Genomic DNA, 25,344 nt, shown 5'->3' with positions numbered 1-25,344 from the left:
ATGGCCAGCCACCTCATTCCCAGGGTCACCTTTTAGTCTGGGGATCAGATAATCCAACTCAATCCCATTACATTCTATCCCATACCCACAAAAACTCATGCTAAAATAAAAACCAGTTCATTTTAAAGGTGCTGCCACATTTCCTTTTTATTTCTCATCCTCCCTCCCTCCCTTTTATATTGCAAGAGACTAACACCACTACGTCTTTGAAAACAACCTAGTCAGAAACGTCAAGTCTCCTGAACAAAATGAACATTACCAGCAGTCACTTCACAGGCATTTCCAATGTGAAGTCGAAGGCTTTCATGGCCGGCATCCATAGTTTTTTGTGGTTTTTTTGGGCTATGTGGCCATGGTCTAGAAGAGTTTGTTCCTGGTGCTGGCAAAACGTCAGGAACTCCATCAACAGGAGTTCAGCAGAACAATTTTTTCTCCCCAAAACCCCATTTGACAGCTGGGTTAGCAGTAGTGCCTTTGCATATCTTAATGCAGATCAGTAAGCAACACAAATGTGCAGGTCCTTTTCTTAAAAGTGAACCTTCAAGCAAAAATTATTCTTCATACATTGATTAAAATTTAGCTGGGGAAGACTAGGAGGAAGATAGAATACATCAGATGTTGGATTCAAACAGTCCTACTATTAGAGAGAGTGAGGCAACTTCCCCAACCACCATGAGTTGGAGGAGGCAGTGGGAACAGATTCCCATTTTTTCCTGAATTGCCTAGGTCTTCCCATCTATTTCACAACAGAACTAGGTATGCCACACAACCTAGGTTACTGTTTCAAGTGTGCAGGTGGACACTATTCAAATCCAATGGTGATGTAAGATTCAACTACAAGTCCACACAGCAGCTGGAGAGATTTGAGGGAGTGCCAACTTGTGTTTTACTTAAGGCAGGCAACATAATATCTTAGGATGGCCTACCAGCTCCAAGTTAGGCATTTTCAATAATGGTAATTCACCTAAAGATAATGGACTCTGAATGTAAACCATTTCTCTTTAAAGCAAAAAGACCACATTTCTGGTTATGTTCCAAGGATGCTGAACCTGAAGCTCTTACTGGAGTGAGATTCTGTTTGCTTATACACATGAGTTAAACAAATGGAGGGCAGTACAGTGGTCATTAATAGCCTCTAGGGACTGAAAACTCCCAGGGATTTGATTGCCAAGAGCTTCTAAACATTCAGCATTGCCCCCAAAACAATTTATATGTACATATACCATGCTATGTTTAACAGGTCTGGGCTGGCAATTGAATTCTCATTTTAACCAAGGACTGAATTAGGAGGGTTCTGCAATGTGAAAGAAAATTATTTCCTTGCCAAAGGCAGTTTCACCGATACCCACTCCCACCATAAAAACAGGCTTCACCCAATGGCAATTCAGCTGCAATTTCCTGTGAAGACAACACAGGAAAAGAACAAAGCATCTGCTGCATGCTGTTCAAATATTCACACCATAACTCAGACTGAACCAAGCGCTCAAGTCAAAAAAATCAAAATGCTTCACTGCTCCTGTTGAAGAGCCATAACAAAAATGTTTCATATATATATATGGATGTACTGGCTACTACTTCAACATTTGCTTACATTTTGATCCCTATACACAAAAGTATTAATGATGTGTCCTTCACTCAAGTTATTATCACACCACTCCCCTTATGCCTATTCAGCTTTGCTGGTGTTAGTCAGATACTGGAAGAGCATTAGAAACCAACACTTTGATTTGTACATCTAGTGATTCATCCAGTTCAAAACCCTGTCACAGACAGAAGCAAGCACAACAGCAGATGTTTGGTGTATTCCTTTCAATTGCTAACAGCAATTGCAAAAGGGGAGACAATTTCTTCACTGAAATGTGTGTTAACAACTCATTCCACTTTAAGGGGGGGGGAGTAGACAGTCATGCTCCAATCACTGTTGTTACTTTTATTTGCTTTTAAACAGGGCTTATCAAGTATTTGTCCTATTAATGATACAACAAACCAATCCAATCCAGTAAATTTCATATGGTCACATAAGGAATTCAGAAGGATGCCCCCTTTTAGCAACTTCACTAAAGGCTAGAAATAGCATTGCATTTGATAACCAATGTTTGCAATCATATGCACACTTTCTTGGGATTAAACCACACTGAACAATGTGGGACTTCTAAGAAAAAGTGAGGAAAATCAAGCTGAAAGACAGATACTTCCACCTCATTGGCTAGTGTAACAGGAGCACATTACAGTCACACAGCAACCCAACATGCATACAAAGTATTCAGGTGCTGAACAGGAAAAAAGAAAAGGGAGGCAGCTGGAACAGGGCTTTGATTTTTCATTAATCTTTAATACTGGCCTCATCCATCACCTTTTGTAAGCTCAGTTAATTGCCTTGCAAAGTCCTTTGGAATATCACAATTCATTAGTTCTTCCTTTTGGTTCATTCAGATTATACAGCCTAAACTCATGCTACTAGAACCAAATTAAGGCAATACTATTTATCTGGCCAATGTATTCTGGTAATGGAAAGCTATCTATTGCTCAGACAGAAACCATTTCAACATTTGCTGTTGAAATAGTGCGCCAGACATAAAGAGGAGACAGGACTACAATTTTGGTGCAATCTAACAAACAGTCAATTATCTCTGCTTGCAAATAAATGTGATTTTTTTTCTGAATAGGCCAATTAGTTGTTTCAACAAGGAACCAGGATGGGTATCTGCCCATTATCTCTTTTAAGACATTATATCTGAACAAACATTGAAAGGTTTTTCACTACCACCTCCCCACACAAGCAGAGTATTTATTCCAAAACTGAATATTTACTTCCAAACTGAACTTATTGTAATCATCTACTGTGACAAGACTGAAAGCCCTTCTTGTCCAATATTAACTGTGAAGACATCATGGCAATTTAGTAGTTATGCAAAAAAAATTGCAATATTTTACAAGGAGTTAGAATCCTAACAAAAGGGACTAGCTTTATTCTGGTACATCTTATAAATTCTCTTCCATTGGCTCTTCCATGAGGGCAGGTTTGCTGAAGTCATTTACAGCGTTATATAAATAAAGCTTAATAATAATAATGTTCTCAGTACCTCAGACTGATTCCTAAAAGGAAGACAGTTCGGAAGTGCCAAAGAATACAAGAATGTTTGACTACTTATTTGAGACTGACACAAAATATTCTTCTTCTGATTCAACTATATCACAGCTGAAGAATTCAAGGTGCTGGGTATTGCCAATAAAACAAGGAATGGCTAAGACCAGCATATCAGATGAAACACTCCCCATCCTCTATTTTATTATCTGCAGAAACCCTACCCAAAACAAGGTGTAATATGAACAGCTACGTTATGAATCAATATTCAAGGGTTACCAACTTTTTAAAGAAACTATCAAGGGAGGAATGGCAAAACACGTTCTGACGATTCTTGGTACAACACAGTACACAAGTATCCCACTCAAAACAATTTCTATGGAAAATGGGGAAAGGACTGTAATAAAAAAAACCTCAGAAGGAACTGCTACCTCATAGATTTTTGTCTAATGTAAAGATATACAACTAAGCACTAAAATTAAAAACATATAAGCCATTGTATTCCCCATCGCCATGTATGGATGTGAGAGCTGGACAGTGAAGAAAGCAGATAAGAAGAAAACCAACTCATTTGAGAAGTGGTGCTGGAGAAGAATGCTGAGGATACTGTGGACAGCTGAAAAAACAAACTAATGGGACCTTGAACAGATTAAATCTGAACAAAATGACTGAATTGAGGCTGTCAAACCTTGGCCACATCACGAGAAGGAATGACTCATTAGAAAAGACAATGATGCTAGGAAAGGTAGAGGGCAGAAAAAAAGAGAGGAAGGCTGCATGCTAGATGGATAGACTAAGGCGGGTTACAAACCGCCATGAAGGTACGCGCGGAGCGCGTATTAGGGTTAGGGAGGTGCAGTGCTTCCGCACCTCCCTAACCCTAATACGCACTCTGCGCGTAAAAAATGACGGTGGCCGTTCCAGACGGCCACCGTCATGAGGACGTCATGGCCGCGCCGCCTCTACACGGGGCGGTGCGGACGTGACGTCCTCACTCTGCGCCAGGGCGCCTAGGGCGCCCTTTCCACGGACCAGGAAGGAGCTCCGTTTCGGAGCTCCTTCCTGGTTTGCGGCGGCGCTTTGTTTCACTGGGCGCAGCCTTCAGACGGCTGCGCCCAGCGAAGCAAGGGATTCCAATTTGAATTCCAAATTGTCTCTCATTCAACTTTCCTCTTGGTTTATAGTTTTCTTGACTTGAAGACAACAGCATTTTGCCTCAACCAGGAAGTAAGGGAGGGGTCTGGAGTGTGCAAGCAAAAGAGGAAGATGCCAAAACCTGAAAGACAACCTCTGTGACTAAATCATGGTTTGATAGCTGCATATAGAGGAGACACAGGTCTCTCTGTTGTAGCAAGAAACTGGAGAATAACTTCCAAATGAAAACAGCCAAATTATGATGCCACTGGAACTTTGAAGGCAAGCCAAACCTCATTAATTCAACAGCTTTTAGAGTGCAAATGCCTACCCACCTTATTACTGTGATATATTTTATGAGGTCAGACTATTGACTGCAATATATGTATCATGGTGTGTACTGGGTCATCAAACCAAATGTGTGGGGGAAGAGGATGGGAGAAACATGTTGAAGCAAAATCTGTGCAGGCAAACAGATCCCACAGATCCCTTGCTGGTCAACCACATTTTAGAATTTCACTATAAGTCTCTAAACTTTTTATTTGTTGGTGGGGGGGGGGGGGAGATCCCCAAAATATATGCCTCAGTTAACATGCTTAAGACTGGACTGAAAAGTCCACATTTCCATTACCATGTCTCTCATGGTAATTTTACATGGTTTTGCAAGAAATAATAGAAAAGCAAATCCTCCCTCTTTGCTATTCAACACCAGTAATTTTGTTTTAAAGGTTTTAAGAACACCGTGAACTTTTGATTCCACACACCACAAACTTCAATCACTTTGGCTTAACATTCACCTCTTGCGAGATAATTTCAACAGCTGATCGCTGCTGAAAAGGCCTATAGGCTGAGAACACAGCACCCTCAATCTCTGCCTTGGCGTGTTTATTGCCAGTCTCTGTTCTTCAATAAGTAAGAAGTTACTTATAGGATATAGACCTCATCTCAACAGCTAATGGAGGTGAGAGGAGAAAAGAAAGAGCTTGCAGCTTTGGACTGGCTGAAACTGGTTGGGGCAAGAACTGGGAACTTAGCTGTGCCTGGAAGCAGCAAGGGAGGCTGCAAGGTGACAGCAAGAGGGAGAGTCTGAAGGTGAGTTCACAAGACTACATTCCTTTGTCCCACCTTCGCTAATCAGGAATAGTGTAAGCATCATCCTATGAGACCACAATCCTCACCTCCAAGGCTGCAGTTTTATGCACACGGACCTAGGCACTGAAAGCAAACAGGAGTCTCATCCAAGCAAAACAAGCACTGCTTTTGCCCTGCGTCACTGCAGTCCTGAAGCAAAACTTTCTAGAGAGCAGATCCCACTGGATTTGGGGAGTCTCATGTCTAGGTTTTGGATCTGATCATAAAGTTGCAACCCCACAGACTGCTTTGAGAGGAAAGGCTGATAGGAACAGAATGAGCCTTAGTTTCATGTAAAGGTGCCATAGGGTTGGGCTGCAATCCCACTGCCACATACTCAGCCTTTAGCTGCTTGAGGTGGAAGGATGTGCAGTGGGTTTGCTGTTTCTTAATATGTATTGTATGTGTTTTGAAGAGAGACAGCTTGGTGTCCTGGTTTGAGCACTGGACTATGTCTCTGACCAGTGTTTGAATCCCAGCTCAGCCATGAAAACCCAGTGAGTGACCTTGGCCAAGTCACACTCTCTCAGCCTCAGAGGATGGCAATGGCAACCCCCCTCTGAAAGAAGATCACCAAGGAAGCCCCAAGAGAGGGTCGCCTTAAGTCAGAAATGATCTGAAGGCACGCAACAATAACAAATGAAGCTACAATTTGACCTGCTGATTTGGGAGTAAAGGCTGACAGGGACCAGCCTTAATTCTGCGCAAACATGTCCAGGTTTGGGATGCATAGCACACCTGGGCTGCCAGCCCCACTGCCATCTGCCCCATAGACTGAATTCTGAACGGAAGGGGGAGGAGGGCTGCTGGGTTCTACTTCCCCCTCTCCTGCATCCCCATTGCAATTCGGCTCAATGCTATGGAATCCTGGGAGTTGTAGTTTTGCGAGAAGACGCTGATCCTCCTGTCAGGAGGAGCCAGAATAAACCCACAGTTGCCAGCCAGCCAGGGCAGTGTGTTTTGGGCCCCACACTCGGGCACAGGTTTCCCCCTTCGCCCATGGATGTTGCCCCCCACACCCGACACACAACGAGGGAAGGAAGGGCGCCCCCTCCTCCTCCTCCTCCCCTCCCCGAAAGCCTCCCCGTGAAAAGGGGGGGAGAAGGGGGCGCCCCCGCGGCCCCTGCGGCGCTCACCCTTGACTTTGCCGAAGGTGCCCACGCCCAGCGTGTCCCCCAAGATGTAGTGCCCGATCTTCACCCGCCCCTGATCAGCCTTCTGTTTATTATCCGCCGCCGCCGCCGCCGCCATCTTGTGCCCAGAGCCGAGCATGCGCAGAAGGGAGCGGCAGCCCGGCTCGGCGCCTCCCTGAAGGGCAGAGCGTCACTCTCAGTCAGAGCAGAGCAGGGAAAGCACAGAAGGGCCCGCCCGCCCCGGAATTGGAGGAGGCGCCGAAGCTGAGGCGGCCTTCCTTCCTTCCTTGGCATAAAGCCCGCTCTGACCCTTCTTCAACTGCCTGGCTGTGGGGTTCTGGGAAGTGTAGCTTTGTGGGGCTACCAGGGGCCCCTGACAGAGAAGGCTAAATGTCTTGCAAAAGTATTCTTCTATGGTTCCCTATGGGCAAGTACTCTCAAATAGGCATACGAAAGCAAGGGACAGTATTTGCCCATAGGGAAACCCATACTTGCCCACAGGGAATCACTGAAGAACACATGCCCATAAGGAAGCATAAGAGAATACTTGCCAATAGGCAATCATTGGGGAATACATGCCCATACAGTGTTGCGTACAGTTGGATGGACTTCTTAAGAATCCAGCATGAATATTGGATCAGACCAAAGACCTATCTAGTCAACCATTCTGTTCACACAATGACTAACAGTTGCCTATGACAAGCTCTCCAGACATGAATGAAACTGCACCCTTCATTTCACATTCCTAGTACATCACAAGTTGAACATGAGCCAACAGTGTGATGCAGCAGCTAAAAAGGCCAATGCAGTTCTTGGCAGCATCAATAAAAGTATAGTGTCTTGATCAAGAGAAGTAATAGTGCCATTCTATTCTGCTCTGGTCAGGCCCCACCTGGAATATTGTGTCCAGTGCTGGGCACCACAATTAAAAAAGGACATTGAGAAACTGGAGCATGTCCAAAGGAGGGCGACTAAAATGGTGAAGGGTCTGGAAACCATGCCCTATGAGGAACAATTTAGGGAGCTGGGGGTGTTCACCCTGGAAAAGAGAAGGTTAAGAGGTGATATGAGGATGGAGCAAGCTTGGGGCAATAGATTCAAACTACAGGAAAAGAGATTCAACCTCAACATTAGGAAGAACTGCCTGACAGTAAGAGCTGTTTGACAGTGAAACACACTCCCTTGGAGGGTGATGGAGTCTCCTTCTTTGGAGGTCTTTAAACAGAGTTGGATGGCCATTTGTTGGAGGTGCTTTGATTGTGAGTTCCTGCATGGCAGAAAGGGGTTGGACTGGATGGCCCTCCTGGTCTCTTCCAACTCTATGATTCTAACTGATATACAGAGGCAAATTGATGCTGTACTGGAGGTGATATACAGCCATCCTAGCCAGAAGCAACCATGTTTCCAACTGCCAATAATATATCTAATATAATTTTAAGCCACCCAAACAGATCTGTCATTACATCTTGTGGCAGTTAATTCCATAGTCTGTGAGTGTGTAAAGAAGTATTTTCATGGAATGTGCAATTTTTAGCTTAATAAGTCTCAAGTTCCTTTTTTCTTTTTAAATTGTACTTTGTCATAAAGTCGCCTTCCAACTCCAGACTGTCTTGGATGAAGCCAATTATCTGGACCCATTTCAAGCTGGCTTTAGGGCGGGATACGGAGTTGAGATTGCCATGGTTGCCCTAGTCGATGATCTCCGTCTGTACATTGACAGGGGAGGTGTGGCCCTGTTAGTGCTTTTGGACATCTCAGCAGCATTCAATACCATTGACCATGGTATCCTTCTGGAGCGCCTGAGGAAGCTAGGTATTGGGGGCACTGCGCTCCAGTGGTTCCATTCCTATCTCTCAGGCAGATTCCAAATGGTGATGCTGGGGGACAGTTGTTCTCGTAAAAGGGAACTGACATCTGGCGTCCCTCAGGGTGCTATTCTGTCCCCCATGCTTTTTAACATTTACACAAAGCCACTGGGAGATACCATCCAGAGACATGGGGCGCGGTGTTATCAATATGCCGATGACACCCAAATTCACTTCTCTGTGTCTCCGACTGCTGCAGTGACTAAGGATGGCATCTCTCCTCTGAATGTCTGCCTTGAGCCTGTAATGGGCTGGGTGAGGGAAAACAAACTCAAGCTGAATCCAGAGAAAATGGAGGTACTTGTGATAGGTGCCCCTGGTCCAGCAGGGGAGATCTGCCAACCCATCCTTGACGGGGTCACACTCCTCTGAAGAATGAAGTTCGCAGTTTTGGAGTACTCCTGGATTCGTCTCTACAGTTGACATCTCAGGTGGAGGCGACAGCCAGGAGTGCATGGTGTCAGCTTCGGCTGATACGCCAACTGCATCCCTACCTGGCTCAGGGGGACCTTGAAACAGTAGTACATGCACTGGTAACCTCTCCTTTAGATTTCTGTAATGCGCTCTACATGGGGCTACCTTTGTTCCAAGTTCGGAAGCTCCAACTGATTCAGAATGCTGCAGCCAGAATGATCACTAGGACACTGAGATCAGAGCATATTACACCGGTGCTGAAATCTCTACATTGGCTGCCGATTAGCTTCTTGGCACAATACAAAGTGTTGGTTATTACCTATAAAGCCCTACATGGCCTGAGCTCGAGTTACTTAAGGGAATGCCTCTCCATATATAATCTGCCCCGCACTCTCAGAACATCTGGCGCACAAATATTAGAACACCCCAAAACCAGGTTGAAAACTACCTCTTGTAAAATGTTTTCTGCGATGGCCCCTAGACTTTGGAACAACTTATCGGAAGAGATCTGTCTTATACCTTCTTTGGAAGCCTTCAAGAGGGCATTGAAGGCGGATCTCTTACAGCGGGCCTATCCAATGGATCTCCTCTAATCTGATTTTGAATATCTGAACACAAGTTCTTACGACTGTGAGCAATACTTGTTACCCATGCTGCTTCATATAAATTTTGGTATAAATGATAACCCTTAATGACCCCTAGATGAACTCTGTCCACCATTGCCAGCAAGGCACAAGGACATGTACCACACCCCTGAGGGGTACCCACATCATCATATCTAGAGAGTCGCATAAGAGGATTATCATAGGACCAGGAAGAGCAAATGTTTGCCTTGCCTGAGGCTCTTACCCCCTCCCCAGGGTCTGTTGTCCGAGCAGCTTAAGACCACTAAGACAATCAGACAGGGACATCCAGGTGAAAAGCAAGTAATTCAACACCTTTGTTCTCACCATCAAGCACCTTTGCCAGAAGCAAGATTTTGCCTATAAATACTCTCAGATTTGCCTGTTCACTGGGCCAGTCTGGATTTCAGGGGGAAGCTCTGTCCCCTTGAACCCTGACCTGGCTCCTGGCTCCTGGCCAGTCATTCCATGGCTGAGCCTCATGCCATCCTCATCATATTCCATCTGGATTCCTGGAGGGAGTCTACATTCTGGTACGTATCACCCCAGTGATGCCTAAAATCCTATTCCATGCTAACCTATGCTTTTCCTGAGCCTTGTATGTGTGTGTGTATGCTAGTGAATCGTATGTGTTTTTCCCCTTATAAATAAATTGGTTATTAATTCTAGAAGTCTGTCTCAGCTCCATTTATTGGTCAAATCCCCTGGTCTGCTCCGTATACATATCGGGAGACGATTCTGCAAGGGCCGTCGTAGCAGGCCCTCCTCTTGCAATATTTGAGCTAATAACAATAACAATAAAATTCCCCTAAAAGGACCCTTGGCTACATACTGTAACAACTCTTCCCTTTTTATTTCTGATTGAAGTATTTTGTATTGTCTATGTATTTTATGTTTTTATTGCTGTAATCCTGCTTCAATCTGAAGGGAGAAGCGGGAGATATAAATAAATTTATTATTATTTTTATTATTTATTATAACAGGAGCCTCTCTCTCTCTCTCTCTCTCTCTCTCACACACACACACACACAAGTTGTTAAAGAACTAGATATAAGATTGTTTTTTTAAAATGCAGGTTAAAATATAGCAAAGATGTATCTAAGACTATTTGTTGCTCATTATATTCATTAGCAGTTCAATATTGTTACTGTAAATTATTGATCATTACATCTTTGCTATATTTTTGTATATGTATTATTGGATGTCTTCTGTATGAATTATGAATATATTTTTGTCAAGATCTCCCAAGATACATGTATATTTATCATTATATATACTGGTTTATAGAGGTATTTTTGTCATACATATACTGGGATGTTATTGCATACTTCATTAGTGTGCTCTTCTGACCGAGTTCCAGGACAATTCTCTCTGCATAGTTGCTCAGAACTAAATGCTTAAAAATTAAATGAAAAATACTCTAAGGGTATGGGGAGATTGCATCTGTAATAAAATACCTCCATGCCAAACATTAATTAAGCACTATACAGGAAACAGAAATAACACTCTCTGAAAGGAATAGTTATATATCATTTGGTAAATGCAGTTGTCTGGCATTGTTTGTCCCATTACAACTCCGTTGCTTTTATCCACCCATGCCTAAAACCAAATAGCAACTATCCCTTTACGTTTATTACAAGGGTGGGGAAGTTCTTTTAGCCTGAGGGCCAAATTCAGTTTTAAAGTAGTTAGGAATGGGGTATTCCTATGGTGCATAGAGCCAAAAATACCAAGATTTTTTGTTGTGCCCAAACTGTCATGTTTTAGATTAAAGCTAGTAACAAAGTCTTAGAAGAGACAGTTCAGCCATTTTAGAATAAAGTGAAAAAAATGTACAAAAGCTGGGAAACAACTGAACAATGATGCAATGCAGAAAAAACTGTGGCCTTTTGAAGAACACAAGAAGCCAGAGCAGCCATAAGGTCTCCGCTGCCCTATCTGTGTTATGAAAAATTCATAGGGTGGGCATCATTTTTACAACTGAAAGATTTGTACCAACAGCACCATTCCTTTGTTACAGTGGTCGGTGAAAGCCTTTGAGACTACAGAATCACTGAAGCTTTAAAAAAAAACCCCTCCAACTTTTTAAAGATGAAAACTTAGATACACGTGGCCAAGATGGTAATATAGCAAAAGTTATTAATAAAGAAGAACACACAAGCTAGGAGTGCCTGAAGCAGCTTACTTTTGCTTGAGTTTACTGGGAATGGTCAGATTCCACCGCTCTCTTTCACCGCTCCTGTGTTAATCGACTACAGACTAGTTTTGCAGTTTGAAGTAAACTGAGGGTGAATGGAGAAAGTGAGAAGAGAAAGACAAAAAATGGGAACTTTAAAAAGAAGATGAAAAAGTGGAAACCGGGACAGTTGGAGGTTATGAATATGTGAACATACAAAAGTTCTAGAATTATTATTTCAGAGCAGATCTCAGGCAGAATTGTTCTCTAGCATTGCTATCTGGAATCATAACCAGAAATATCTCTGTTTCTCACCATCTACTGCCTGATATTTTTAAGATTCAGTTAAGAGACTTGATTAAGAGAGTTGTGGGACCTGCAACTCCTCTCATGTGAACCTCTCCAGGATTTTATATTGCCAGTGAAGGTCTTGTCCCTGCCGCTGTAAATACACAAAACAAGATCTTTTCTATAGCAGCACCTCCACTCTGGCATCCCTTCCCAAGGGAAGTCAAGCTGGGTCTGTTCTTACTGAAGCTCCTGACAGGGCCTTAATGTTATTATTCTTTCAGGCTTTCAGCTTTTAATGGCTTTAATCTTGTTTCAAAGAATGTTTTGTTCCTGCTGTGAACCTGATGGGCAGAAAAGCAATTTATAAATACTTGTAATACATTCAAAAAGAAGCCTAGCTGCACAGCAAGTGCTGGAGAAGAGTGCTGAGGATACGGTGGACAGCCAAAAGGACAAACAAATGGGTCCTTGAACAGATCAAGAATGAGAGCTCATTGGAAGCTAAACTGAAGCTGTCATACTTTGACCACATCATGAGAAATCTGGACTCATTAGAAAAGACAATGATGCTAGAAAAGGTAGAAGGCAGTGGAAAGAATGGAAAACCACATGCTAGATGGATACTCAGGTCGCAGGCATGAATTTGCAGGACCTGAGAAGCACAGTGGAAAATGGGGGTCTAGGAGACATCTTATCCACATGGCTTCCATGAGTTAGGTTCTGCTCGACGGAAGTTAACAACAACAGTGACTTTATTCTCCAGTGTTGAGACCCGAACCATTTTTTTCTTTTTCTTTCTTTCTTTCTTTTTGCATGCCAGCAGCATCACACTGGGGAAAGAAAGGTAGAACTAGAACCAAACTGCATATTCCACAGGAAAATTGTCCTAACCACTGAGCAACACAACAGCCTGAAAGATGCATTTTACTGTCTTTCCATGTATTCATGGTACAGGTCAGTATCAAGCTGACACTAGCAGCCCTATCACATTACCCAATCGTTCTCAAACTTTGGTCTTCCAGATGTTTTGGATTTCAGTTCCCATTATTCCGCAATGTTGTGCAAGTTGGCTGAGACTTCTGGCAGCTGAAGCCCAAAACACGCAGAGGACCAAAGTTTAGGAACCATGGTTACTGCACAGTTAAAGCAATATGTTCCATTTTAACTACCATGGGAATATTCTGTGGAGTTTGGGGGTTTAGATTTTAGTAAAGCCCAAGAATGATGTGGCCGATTAAATATCACTCCCTAAACTGCAAATCCCATACGATCCCATAGAGACTCTGCTTTGAAAACAGGTCCAAAAGGAGGTTTTGTGTATTCATCTTTAGCAGAAGGGGAGAATCTACATCTCAGTCACTGCCTTTAATGGCATTGCTTTTAAGCTCTTTAACCCACAGTAGCTGAGTGGGCAAAGTCCCAGTTATGCTGAAATCACAAGTGTTCAGTTTACGCTTGCAGTGAACATTAACCTCTGGAATGACTTCAACTTGGAAAAAAAAAAAAGAAACAAGCCAGAATTGCTTTAGTTTTGAAAATACTGCATTTAATGCCTATGAGGCTACCTGTAGCAGTTCCCATGGACCTGTTTAACAAACGTGGTTTCAATTTATTTATTGCATCCCTCCCCTTTTCCTCCAGTGAGATCAAGGTTGTGTATATAGTTCTCCTTCCCATTCACTCTAACCCTGTGAGGCAGGACAGACTGAGCCTAAGACTGATCCATTATCTATCACACAGTGCATTAATGTGAAGACTTCACCCTTACATTCTTAATGGAAATTTTAACAATTTATTTATGATTTATACTTATATCCCACCTTTATGGAAATCAGTTCAAACCTGTGAACACATGCACACTTTTGCAGGCTCAAGGATTATAGAGAGAAGGCACCCAAGGAAGACACCTTTAAATTTTGAGAAATACTTCAGAGGCACTTTGTTTAACCTATGAAATCAGTAGGATGTTTGGAATCTCACCATACTACTTGGATTGCCATTGATTTTGCATTGACTGTGGCAGTTGCTTTGGAGCTGGGTAAGCCATGGCAATCAGGATAATGTAGGCCACCTCTCACATCCAATAATGTTCATGACTGGTTTAGGCTTCATTTTATTCAGAAGCTGTAAACACTAGTTTAAACCTCAGGTTCCAGCTATTTGAATTATCCTAGCACTTCATACAAGCTTGTTAAATTTTTGAAATCTTTGGGAGAAATTCTTCTCTCTGTTCCAGTACTGTATTGTTTGGTGGAAACAAAAGAAAGGACCTTCTAGGTGGCTGCACCCAGATTCTGGAACTCCTTCCCTAGAAAGGCTAGGATGCCTCCACCCTGCCTCTGCATCCACCAGCAAGAAAAAACATACCAATATCATAAAGCTTTTAGAAATTAATTGTGATGGGCTTTTAATGGTATGTTGTGCTGTTTTGATTTTTCTTCATAATAAATTTTAAATGGTTTTAACTCTACATATTATTTGTTGTTGTTTCTGACTAACTTGGCAAGGTTTGTTCAGAGGTTTGCCATTGCCTTCCCCTGAGGCCGAGAGCATGTGACTTGCCCAAGGTCACCCCGTGGGTTTAATGGCCAAGCTGGGAATTAAACCTTGGTCTCCAGAGTCACAGTCCAACACTCAAACCACAACACCATGCTGGTTTAGCTTTTTTTAAAAAAATACGAAAGCTCATACTACAATTTGTTTCACTCAGGCCCTGTACAGACCAGCCTGAAAGGCTGGCCTGGGGGTGGAGTCCAGAGCACCGTGGTGCCATGCACCACTCCACATGATTTGCGGCATCATGGTGCTCCTCCAGCACTGTGTCCACACGATGCAGCACCGAAAGAGCACCATATAAATGTGGCGCCACAGCTATCACACTCTTTCTAGGGCCGGCTTGGGGGCCGCAGCGTGCCGTTGCCATGGCCCTGACCTAGCAGAAGTTTGTAGAGCCCAAGTCTCAAAAGTGCTGCAAGATCCCTTTACATACTGATACTACAAACTAATACAGCTATGTCCCTGTTTTTAAGACAGTTTCTATATTTATTTTTTTACTGGCATTTTTGTATGGATTTTCATGTGTTGCTTTTAATAATTTCTAAGCCACCTTCAGTCCCTTTTTGAGAAAAAGGCAGCATATAAACATATAAATAAATAAAAGTAGTAAGAAATGTTCAGGTATTATACTCAATTGGAGCTAGAGAAAGTCTATACTAACTGATTGCCTTCCAGACCTGTAGTTTCCAGTTTAAGAGGGTGGGGATGAGATATGGAAATGGCTAGGTGCTATCTACAATGTTTGTAGCGTAGTTTGTGTTATAAGATCCTTCTTCTCCCGTTTTGATAAATAGGGCACAGTCATACCTCTGTATCCATGAATTCAAGTCTCCATGGCTTTAAAATATTCATGTATACAGTGTGTGTGTGTGTGTGTACACACTCTCTCTCTCTCTCTCTCCAAAATGCAAACCTTGATTTTGCTGTTTCATGTAAGGGACACAATTTTACTATTGCATTTAATGAGACTTCAACAGTCACAGAAGTTGGTATCCATGGCGGGTCCTGGAACCAAACCCACTGGATACCAAGGGCCAACTATATTACCATAAGAGCTTTATTATATCAGCCCAAAACACTACCTGTTTCATTCTCACTGTAGTCTAGAAGCTAATGCGAAACTCACAAGCAGGACATGATCACCATTACATCTCTTGTGTTCCCTTATCATAATTTACCTAATTTCCTTTTAAAGCTCTATAAGCTGGTGGTCATAACTGTATTTTGTGATGACTGAGCTGACAATAACCTGCAAGGAAGGGTATCTAGGGGTCATGGTGGATACTCTGGTAAAAATCCTGATGTTGGATCGTCTTTTTAAAAACAAAATAAAACCAAGCAACAGAATCCCAAGAACCTCTCTAGGCAATGCAACTATTAGTTGGATTTGTAATAAAGTGACTTGAACCAAAAGTGTGCTCACCAATAGCTCCACTTCATCTTGGAAAGAAGTGACCAATGGGATGCCACAGGGTACTATTTAACATATTTAGCTTACTTGCTGTTCACCGCTATGATCTTTGGAATAGCGGTATATAAATAAAACAAATTATTATTATTATTATTATTATATTTATCAATGACTTAGATGATGGGATACAGTACATGCTTATCAAATTTGCAGATGACACCAAACGAGGAAGGATAGCTAATAGCTCAGAGGATAGAATCAGAATTCAAAATGATCTTAAGAGACTAGAGAGCTCAATTGGAACTAACAAAGTGATTTTCAACCGGTAGAAATGCAAGGTACTACACTTAGGCAGAAAAATGCGCTTGCTCAAGGGTCTTAGGTGAAGAGTGTTATTACATAACTTTTGAAAGTCCATTGTAAATGTTTTCTAATGAATGTCTTCCTCCAACTTATGGTATACTCCGTCAAAGAACTCTTTAACTTTAGTATGCATATCATGTGGGTAGAAAAGTATTTTGAATTTTATGTACTTGAAGGAGGTGGTAAATATGAAGTTCTGATCAATTAACAATGTTGACTTTAGACATTCTGGGGAGATGATAGCATTTCCTGGGGCCTTTGCATTTTCCCCACGGAGAATTAACTGGTCTACAACTTCCCATCTTTGAAATTTATGTCAGAGTCTTAATTATTTTCTAGTTTAGTTACACAAAACATTTTGCCAGATGAACATCCTAATTTCAGTTTAAAATACAATTCTCTGGCATTGCCTTAGCTTGCCAGAATATTTATTTCCCCTTGTTAATTAGATTCCAAAAAGATTGTCTGGCTAGTATGTCTTGTGCCCAATGTTTTTGTTGTTGATCCCAATTCTTTGTATCCTCCTTTAAAAACTAATTTTCTATATCATGTAGTGATGTCTATTATTTCAGCTCAGCAAAAGTAGGTAGGAAAAGGAGGGGAATGATAGTTCAGGTCGCTTTATCGCTCGTATGTTGATGCAAGTTAAATATCCTGCATTTTAAGGAGACATTTGTACTTTTGTAATTTAATCTGCATTATCCTAATGCTCTCTACATTGTGCTGGCTTTGAAGAGTGTTTAGAAACTTTAGCTGGTCCAAAGAGCTGCAGCTAGATTGCTATCTCAGTCTAGCAACAATGAGCACCCAAACCGCTTGTTGCAACAGCTTCACTAGCTGATGTTGTTTCTGGATACAATTCAAAGTTCTGGTTTTAAACTATGGCTCCATACAGACAGGCCAAAATAAAGCTGCTTCAGGTCACTTTGGAGGTATGTTGTTTAAATGATGCATGCATCCTAAGAGTCCGGATGCTGCACCAAAGCTGCGCTCCAGTCGTTAGACTGGATCATGGCTTTGGTGCAGCTTCTGGACTCTTAGGACGCATGCATCATTTAAACAGCATACCTCCAAAATGACCCGAAGCAGCTTTATTTTGACCTGTCTGTGTGGGGCCTATAAAACCCTATATGGCCCAGATCCAGGACCATATTCTCCCATACAAACCTGTTAATGTGTTAAAATCTGCTACAGAAACTCTTGTCTTTGTCCTCCCACACTCCTAGGTATATCTGGTGGGAACAAAGGAAGAGGGCCTTTCTTGTTCATTCGAAAGTTTAGGACCTTTTGAGGCCTTTGATGACCGATTGTACAAGGCTCACTCCACTTAAACAATGTGCAGAATTTCCTATTTGTTATTTTTGTTGTGCTGTTTTTTTAATGGATTGTGTTTTAATTAGTTTTAATTTTTTGAGTTTAATATCTTGAACTATGTCTTTTTAATCTGCTGTGAGCCTCCTTGAGTTCAGAAACTGGGGAAAAGGATATTTAATAACAATGATTTTATACTGAAGGCCTTTCAGGAATATTTTGTTCATTCCAATTTGATGTACTATTCTTGCTTAAGCTTGGCCAAATCAGATAAGACTTTGGGTAAGGCAGTGCACTCTACAAAAATGTACATCTTGAACAGATGAGCTGGGTGTGTGGTGGAAAATACAGAGCATAGTAACTTCTGTGTCATTACTACTCCCTGGATAACTGAAAACTCACCTTTAAATAATAAGCAGTTAATCCATTATACAGCTTTCGAGTATTATTGGATCTACATCAACCTGATTACTATTTGTCACACAAGTACTGAAAGCATTCCTAAGAAAATAGCTGTGAAGGATCCCTCCCAGGACTGTATGGCCTCTCAACGCTACCAGTTGCAGTACCCATTAGATGGATATTTGTCCAAAGGACTTTGAAAAATCTTATACCATATACAGCCAAGTTTAATTACGCACACTAAAAAAATCAGTGCAACATTCTTTGGTGTTAGTTGCAAACATCATTGATTTTCTGCTCCAGCACTTCCATCTGAGCATGAAATGAATTGACTGCTTTTTAGTTGACCAATAACGTCTGATCAGATCTGCAAAGCAGTATTTTCAAAGGGACTACCGTTTTTCTCTCTAGCTGCATATTGATTTTCCAGCCATGGAGCAAATTGGTTATAAAATGTATTTTGTCTGCCATGTATTTTCCCATCCCATCTCTTTCTACTGAAGAGTTCAACAATTTGTTTGTGACATAATGGAGCAAATGCCATTTTAGACTACCCTGCTAATCCACACAAGTTCAAACTAAAATAAAGCAATGAATCAGAAAATTAGTGCTAGATTCCTTTCTACCCATTTGCTTTGCTTTTCATGCCATAAGATCATACTGCCTGCCTCGTTGAAATCTGCTTTATGAAGATATTCCTATTTAAAAATATTTTTCAATACATGCTCCTATATCCACAGGCACTACTGATATGATTTAATCTTCTGTATTAGTGAATCAATATAGATACTGCAAAACAACTTTCTAGGATCTTAATGCATACTCTTAAGAATGTTTTCTCAAGCACTTCTATTTAATATATTTTGGTAGTGTATAAAAACCAGTACAGTTAACACTTATGCAAATTCAGTAGTAGTAGCTTTAACAGTACAATAAAGACTATATTCTTGCAATAAAAACATCTTTAAATCTTTAGCTGTGCATATAGCAATGTTGCGCACTGCACAACATTTAGTTATAATGTTGTACAGTGCTGCTGTTCTGCACGGGGGTTGCTTATTGCTGAAGTCTGTATCTCCATCTATAGATATTTAAGATACATTGTGGGGATATTGGATTAGAACCAGTGTTTGTACAAGTTGAATGTTTTTCTATGTAGTCTGAATTCTTTTCACCACTGACCAGCTGCATTAATAAATTAAAGCTGGAATCTCCTTTTATTAGACACTTCTCTAACATTCCTCAAACAATTATATTCTGGTACTAATGTGGGCCATCAACAGTTTGTGAGAGTATACAAAGCTAGTTCTGAACACTACATGGAAAAAATAAAACTTTACTATATTTCTTGATCAAGTAGTCATTGTGCATCTTTAATTTTAATTTAATTAGTATATGTGCAGCTCCACAGAAAAGCTACAAAGTTTAAGGAATTGTTTTCTATGTTTGAAAAAGAACTGTCATATTTTGCCTCAGATTTCAGGTTAGGCTGTTCATCAGGACAATATGAATACTCAAACTGGGAATAAACTTTCAAAATGACCAGACACTGATGAATATACGAAGAGCACAACCTTTTTCCACTGGTCACACCATTTATTTTAAACAGACACATTTGAGTCCTTAAGATGAGCTGGAAGCTGCAACAGCAGCTCTCTTGGGCTTTGGTGCTGTTCCTTCACGGAATCCATTCCTGTATATACAAGAAAAAGAAGAATGAGAACTTTCTGAAAGTGATTATTTTCATGTATTGAGGGGTGAAGGTAGTCAGCTTATCTCAGTTACAATGTGAAATCACTAGAACTCAGATGTTCAGACATTTTTTTAAATGGAAACATCACAGATAAGCTGTTAAAAGCTACACAATCTTTTTGTTCTACACATTAGGCATTTAAAGGTATCATTAAAAAAACACAACCTTTTAACCCACAACTATCTTTTGCAAGAATTTCATTCTATAATTAGACCGTTAAGCTACTTTTGTGTCCCTTATAAAAAATGGAAAATCAAGGTTTGATATTTGAAATTTATACTTTTTTTGAACATTTTCAAATCATGGATGCTTGAACTCGTGTATAAAAAATTTGTGTATAAGAAGGGCTGACTGTATATGCCGACATGTATCTTTTTTTGGTCACTGTGGAGTTTGGTATCTCTTTCTCCTCTGAAGTAACCAAAGAGCAGTTCTGTCTGGAGAACTTTTATACTACGCTCAGTGTTGGATCTCAACCTATTATTACTACTGGCGTATCAAGAGCGTTAGCATTATTTGACTGTATCTACATCTTCTAACAATGAATAGAAAGCTGTTCAACTTGCACCCTTTCAAATGCATAAGACGTTTCAATACATACTGCTGGACAAGATGAAGTCTTCACTACTATGTTCATATTTGATGATAAATATATCATACACATGGGGTTGTGCAGTTTGTTATATATTTATAGTGAGTTTGTCATATATTTCTAATTCGCTAAAATATTTATTTCCAAAAGGGAGTACACAAAGTGCAGTCCTGAGGCTGCACGCACAAACACCAGTCCCAGTAGTGCTTTACCAATCTAAATGATTTTTTCTGGTAAAAAAGGATTAATCACCTCTCCACGCTGCTTCCATGAGCAGGAATTCACCTTTAAAACAAACTGTAGCACGTACACACACACACCCCTGCAATTTATTCAAAAAGTGCCAGTTTCTCAAACCAGAAGTGTGTTTCTAACCATTCCCACCTTTTGTTTGTTTGTTTGTTATTTTTGGCAGTCTGCATGGCCCCTGGGGTAGAAAACTGGACTCTAGACTAGCTACAGGTGTTAACTGTGTTTAAATCAATTGCAAGATAGCTTCTATTTTTTTTTAAAAAAAAAAAAACCAAATCATCAATTTCTCAGTAATTTAAAATGCAGGTTTAAAAGACTGCAACAGAAGGAGAGAAAATTATATGCAAAACATATACTTTTAAAACTTTCAAAATTAGACCTATGCACATGGATATTATATTAAAACTTTTCCCTGCTTTTCAGTCCACATTTTCTCTAACATTAAAATTCTATACTGTACCTGAATCTGCGGTAGACCTTTTTCAGATGCCTCATCCGGCCAGTCCCAGTAGTATTGCGCCTCTTGGCCTTAGCACTCCAGTTGTCTGTTAGATAAAAGAATGAACTAAGTGATGCATTATCCCAAAGGTGGTGATATGCTTTCTGAATTTATATATTAGGTTTATATTTGGTCCTTCCTCAAAAGTGGCTAATACAGATAAGACTACATGGCTCCCTCTACCCATTTTCATCCTCCTAACAATGAGTCAGGTAAGAATTTTTTAAAAATAGTGATTGGCTAAATGTCATGCTGTAATCCACATGATCAAGTGTGGAATTGAATCTATGTCTTCCATGTCAAACAAACTAACTGTACTGGGGATGAAATGTTTTAAAAAACAGTGAGGGAATGAAGAAATCTTGCAACACCTGTTGCGAGTTAAATTTATATTAAATTAATTTATATTGGCAAGTGCTTTTCTGAATATCAGCGCACATCTTGGCAATGATGGTGCACAGCAGTCATTTGTGACCTAGCATGAACCCCAGAACTGCACTTCCACACCATCATTTTGGCTAAAAAAAAGACAATTATATTCATGGTTTGTAACCCAGCTTCCAAAAAGATTATTATCAAAAATCAAAGAGGACTCCCAGCACTTCTGATTTTATTTCAGTTGGGAAGAAGGCTGAAAAGTAGTTTCTGGGCAGTACCTATCCCTTCACTACTGCATAACACTGCTTCTGTTCAAAAAGGCTGGGAAAACATTAATACCAACCATAGAAAATAAAGTGGAAGCATCTGGGTTATTCTTTGTACTAAACCATACTTGTCAATAAGGCTGCACAGGTTTTATTAGCTTACAGGTAAGCAGTCTGAATACCATGCTGCTTCCTCTGAAAGGGCTTGTCTTCTGCTAAGAAAAGAAACAGGATAAGTTGTTTCTGTTCTGCAGGTATGAAATTCCTGGTTACTTCAATTATTACCTGGATTTGTGAACCAGAATGCAGCATTAAACTGACCACACAAACACTATTTTCTTGTAAAATTCAAGAAAAGGTTCTACGTTTGTATCTGCACCATCATGCCTTCCAAAGCAGCGAAGTATCAGAGCACCAGGTAAGTAAGGTCCAAAACATACTGCAGAAATAATCCAGTTTGAGACCGCTTTAACTGTCCTAGATGAGTGATAGGGAATCCTGGGAACTATAATTTATTGTGGTGCCAGAACTCCCTGACAGGGGAGGCTAAATGTCTTTCAAAATCAGTTCCCAGAATTCCCTAGCATTGAGCCAGGGCAGTTAAAGTGGTCTCAAATTGGGCTTTTTTCTCCAGTGTTTTTTGGACCTAAGTGTTAAAGCTTATTCTGCATTTCAGAAAGTTCTGCACTTACACTTTCTCTTGCGTTTAGCAGGATATCCACATTTCCCACAGGTGGACTTCTGGAGGTGGTAGGCCTTGGATCCACATCGACGGCACAAGGTGTGCGTCTTATTGCGACGCTTACCAAAGGATGATGTTCCTTTCGTCTGAAAAGAGATTTGCAAATTAGTTTATGCAACTATTAACATTAATTTAAAAAGAAAACATGCATTTTGCAGAGCATCACATTAAGAGGAAAACCTCCTGAGTTGATGTAGTTGTGATTAGAGGTATGAGCTGCAAAATCTTAACTCTCACTGCTGTTGTGGATTTAGCAAGGGGCGTATTAATCACCTTGGCCTAAATACCCTAAAGGCACAAGATCCTGTCTGATCTTGAAAGCTAAGCAGGATCTGATCAGGTTAATGTATGGATGGGAGGCTGCCAATGAATACCAGGTGCTGTAGGCTATATTTTAGAGAAAGGAACTGGCTAAATCACCTAAGAATTCCTTGCCTAAGATCCAAAACACACTACATAAATAATCCAGTCTGAGACCTCTTTAACTGCAATGCTAGGGAATGCTGGGAACTATAGTTCTGTGAGACATTTAGCCTTCTCAGTCAGAGTGATCTGGTACCACAATAAATTACAGTTCCCAGGATTCCCAAGCACTGATCCAGGATAGTTAAAGTGGTCTCAAACTGGATTATTGCTGCAGTGTGTTTTGGACCTAAGAAAACCCTATAGAATTCATGGTGTTGCCATATTGTCAACAAGCAACCTGAAGGTACACACAGACACATATTAAGCACTACTCAGTCTTCATCCCTACAATCTTTAAAATTTGTTGCCAATGCAGTGCACAAATTCCAGAGACTGATTGAGGTGACAATAACTTTAGAGGGAATTCCCATGAATGCATGTACTCTTCCCCATCCATGCCCCATTATTAAAGAAAAGTATTTTGATATAAAACACTTCTTTTTGACATACTCTTCCAGCAGTGGGCAACCAAAATTGTTATGGGTTGGAACAACATATCTATGAAAAACTGATACTTGGGAAGTTAGTAAGGGGGAGCATGACAGAGACGGCTACATAGGCCTCCTGTCTAATTTGTGCCTGTTTGCATCACATGCTTTACTGTGACTTCATTCCTAAACACAAGGAGCCTTTGTGATTACATTCAGAATTAAAACCATTTCTTGCCTTACAAAATCCAGCAAAAGCATGGCGCAGCCTTCCTCAACCCCAGATGTTTTGGGCTACAATACCCAGAATAAGCCTATGGACAGACCAATGGAAGTTGTGGCCCCAAAGATCTGGAGGACACCAAACCCCACATGGGCACTACAGCTCTCTCTTTTTCACAGACACAACTATTTGGAAACACAAACTGTGAGTCTTTGTAAGCTGTAGGAACATAAAAAACCACCCTGCAGGATCAAACTAAGGTCCTATTTAGCCCAGTCTCCTGTTTCCCACAGAGGCCAATCCTAGAAGTTTATGTTTCGCTCTGTCCATCTATCCCTACTTTTATGTTCAGAAAAAAAAGGTCCTGGAATCACATTGGCTGCATCTACACTGCAGAATTAGTGCAGTTTGACACCACTTTAACTGCCATGGCTCAATGCTATGGAATTACAGCATTTGTAGTTCTGTGAGCTATTTAGCCTTCTCTCTCAAAGCTAGTGTGGTGTGGACTACAACTCTGGAGACCAGGCTTTGATTCCCTGCTCAGCCATGAAACCCACTGGTTGACCCTGGGCAAGTCACACTCTCTCAGCCTCAGAGGAAGGCAAAGGTAAACATCCTCTGAACAAATCTTCCCAAGAAAATCCTGTGATAAGGTTCAGAAATGGAGGCACACAAAATCAGCAACAAGAAAACCAGAGAGCTCTGGAGCCTCAATGAACTCCCAAACCCAGGCTTCCAAAGGCTGGAGCCACGAAACGTAGTTTGACGCCACTTTAAGTACTGTAACTCCCACTCGATGGAATCCTGGGATTCGTAGTGTTACACCATCTTTAGCCCTCTGCCAAAGAGTGCTAGCGTCCCACAAAACTACAGGTCCCAGGATTCTACAGGATGGAGCTTCGAAATGCAGTTCGACTCCCATCCCATGGAACGCTGGGATTTGTAGCATTACCTTCTCTGACAAAGAGCGCTGGTGCCTCACAAAACTACAAACCCCAGGCTTCCATAAGACGGAGCCACGGAATCCACTTTGATTCCAGTTTAAGTGCTGCAACTTAAATCCTGGGATTGGTATTCACCAGGCCTTCAGCATCCTCTGCCAAAGAGTGCCAATGGCAAACTGTGCCCGTCTAAAGAGATTTTGGACTACAGCTCCCAGAAGCCTCAGCCACGTTGGCCAATAGCCTGGGATTCTGGGAGCCTAAGCCCAAAAAAGTCCCTTATAAGGGGCACCGTTTGGGGACCACTGATCTAGACACACTACACAGTCCTTCTATTGCTGTAGCCTAAAACAGCATCACACTGTTCAAGTGTGCGTCATATGGCTGTAAACCTAAGCCCTATGAAACCAATTTACATTCACATGAGTGTTCTGGGCCTGTTATTTTTTCCTCGACCAGCCCTACAGTCTATAGGGCCTCTTTCCTTCTGGGCCCCAAGGAGGAACTGAGTACGAGCCCAGGAAATATAAGGCTCCCTCGTTGCCGGGGAATGTCGGGAAGCTCCTGCTAGTCTTCCCCCGGCTGGATGGCCTGGGATACCGGAGGATGGAAACGGATTCCCCGCCGCCCCCATCCCGCACTCACCATCTTGCTTCAGCCGCCTCAAGGAAAAAGAACTACCTCCGCCCCAACTTCCGGAATACCAGCACCGCACTTCCGGTGAAGGGAGGTGTAGTGCAACACCGAAAGGGTTCCGTCGCTGAAAGAGACAGAGCGTATTCTATCATAGGGAGAAAGGAAGAGTGGCGCATGCGTAGTAGGCCAGTGACGTCAGGCCGCTTGGAGGGCACTCTAAAGAGGAGGAGAACAGGGCTGCATCTGCACTGGAGAAATAATCCAGTTTGAC

At 41.5% G+C, this 25,344-nt stretch overlaps 2 protein-coding genes and 1 non-coding gene across 3 annotated transcripts in view; all 3 read right to left on the bottom strand.

Moving 5' to 3' along the window:
* Positions 1-6,633, bottom strand: part of LOC149324085 (5'-AMP-activated protein kinase catalytic subunit alpha-1) — a 35,315-nt gene extending 28,682 nt beyond the window's left edge. Inside the window, exon 1 of the mRNA XM_089496212.1 lies at positions 6,487-6,633. Within this exon, the coding sequence (XP_089352338.1) occupies positions 6,487-6,622 (136 nt within the window). The 5' untranslated portion in view covers positions 6,623-6,633. The remainder of the gene's footprint in view (positions 1-6,486) is intronic.
* A 12,837-nt stretch (positions 6,634-19,470) lies between these two features.
* LOC149324083 (large ribosomal subunit protein eL37) lies at positions 19,471-25,177 on the bottom strand. The gene is made up of 4 exons (XM_089496206.1): positions 25,083-25,177; positions 22,328-22,463; positions 20,953-21,037; positions 19,471-19,588 (listed from the first exon to the last, which is right to left on the bottom strand). Exons 1-4 carry the CDS (start codon positions 25,083-25,085, stop codon positions 19,519-19,521), a joined length of 294 nt encoding a protein of 97 aa, XP_089352332.1. The 5' UTR covers positions 25,086-25,177; the 3' UTR covers positions 19,471-19,518.
* On the bottom strand, positions 19,665-19,745 carry LOC149324084 (small nucleolar RNA SNORD72). Its single transcript, XR_016279597.1, has one exon. It is a non-coding gene; the product is annotated as a small nucleolar RNA SNORD72 (small nucleolar RNA).
* Positions 25,178-25,344: the final 167 nt, after the last annotated feature.

This window comes from Sceloporus occidentalis, unplaced genomic scaffold, assembly GCF_023333645.1.
Source record: "Sceloporus occidentalis isolate IW3139 unplaced genomic scaffold, rSceOcc1.0.p SCAF_1, whole genome shotgun sequence".
NCBI classification, from domain to species: Eukaryota; Metazoa; Chordata; class Lepidosauria; order Squamata; family Phrynosomatidae; genus Sceloporus; species Sceloporus occidentalis.
Note: the sequence above shows the minus strand (reverse complement) of the source record. Positions and strands in the feature narration are given on the sequence as shown.

What these genes read in the sequence shown, in the direction of transcription:
- LOC149324083 (XM_089496206.1), bottom strand. An exon ending in TGCTAAACGCAAGAGAAAGT is followed by an intron (nt 21,038 to 22,327) that starts GTAAGTGCAGAA and finishes TTTATCTAACAG; the next exon opens with ACAACTGGAGTGCTAAGGCC. An exon ending in AAGGTCTACCGCAGATTCAG is followed by an intron (nt 19,589 to 20,952) that starts GTACAGTATAGA and finishes TTGTATATACAG; the next exon opens with GAATGGATTCCGTGAAGGAA.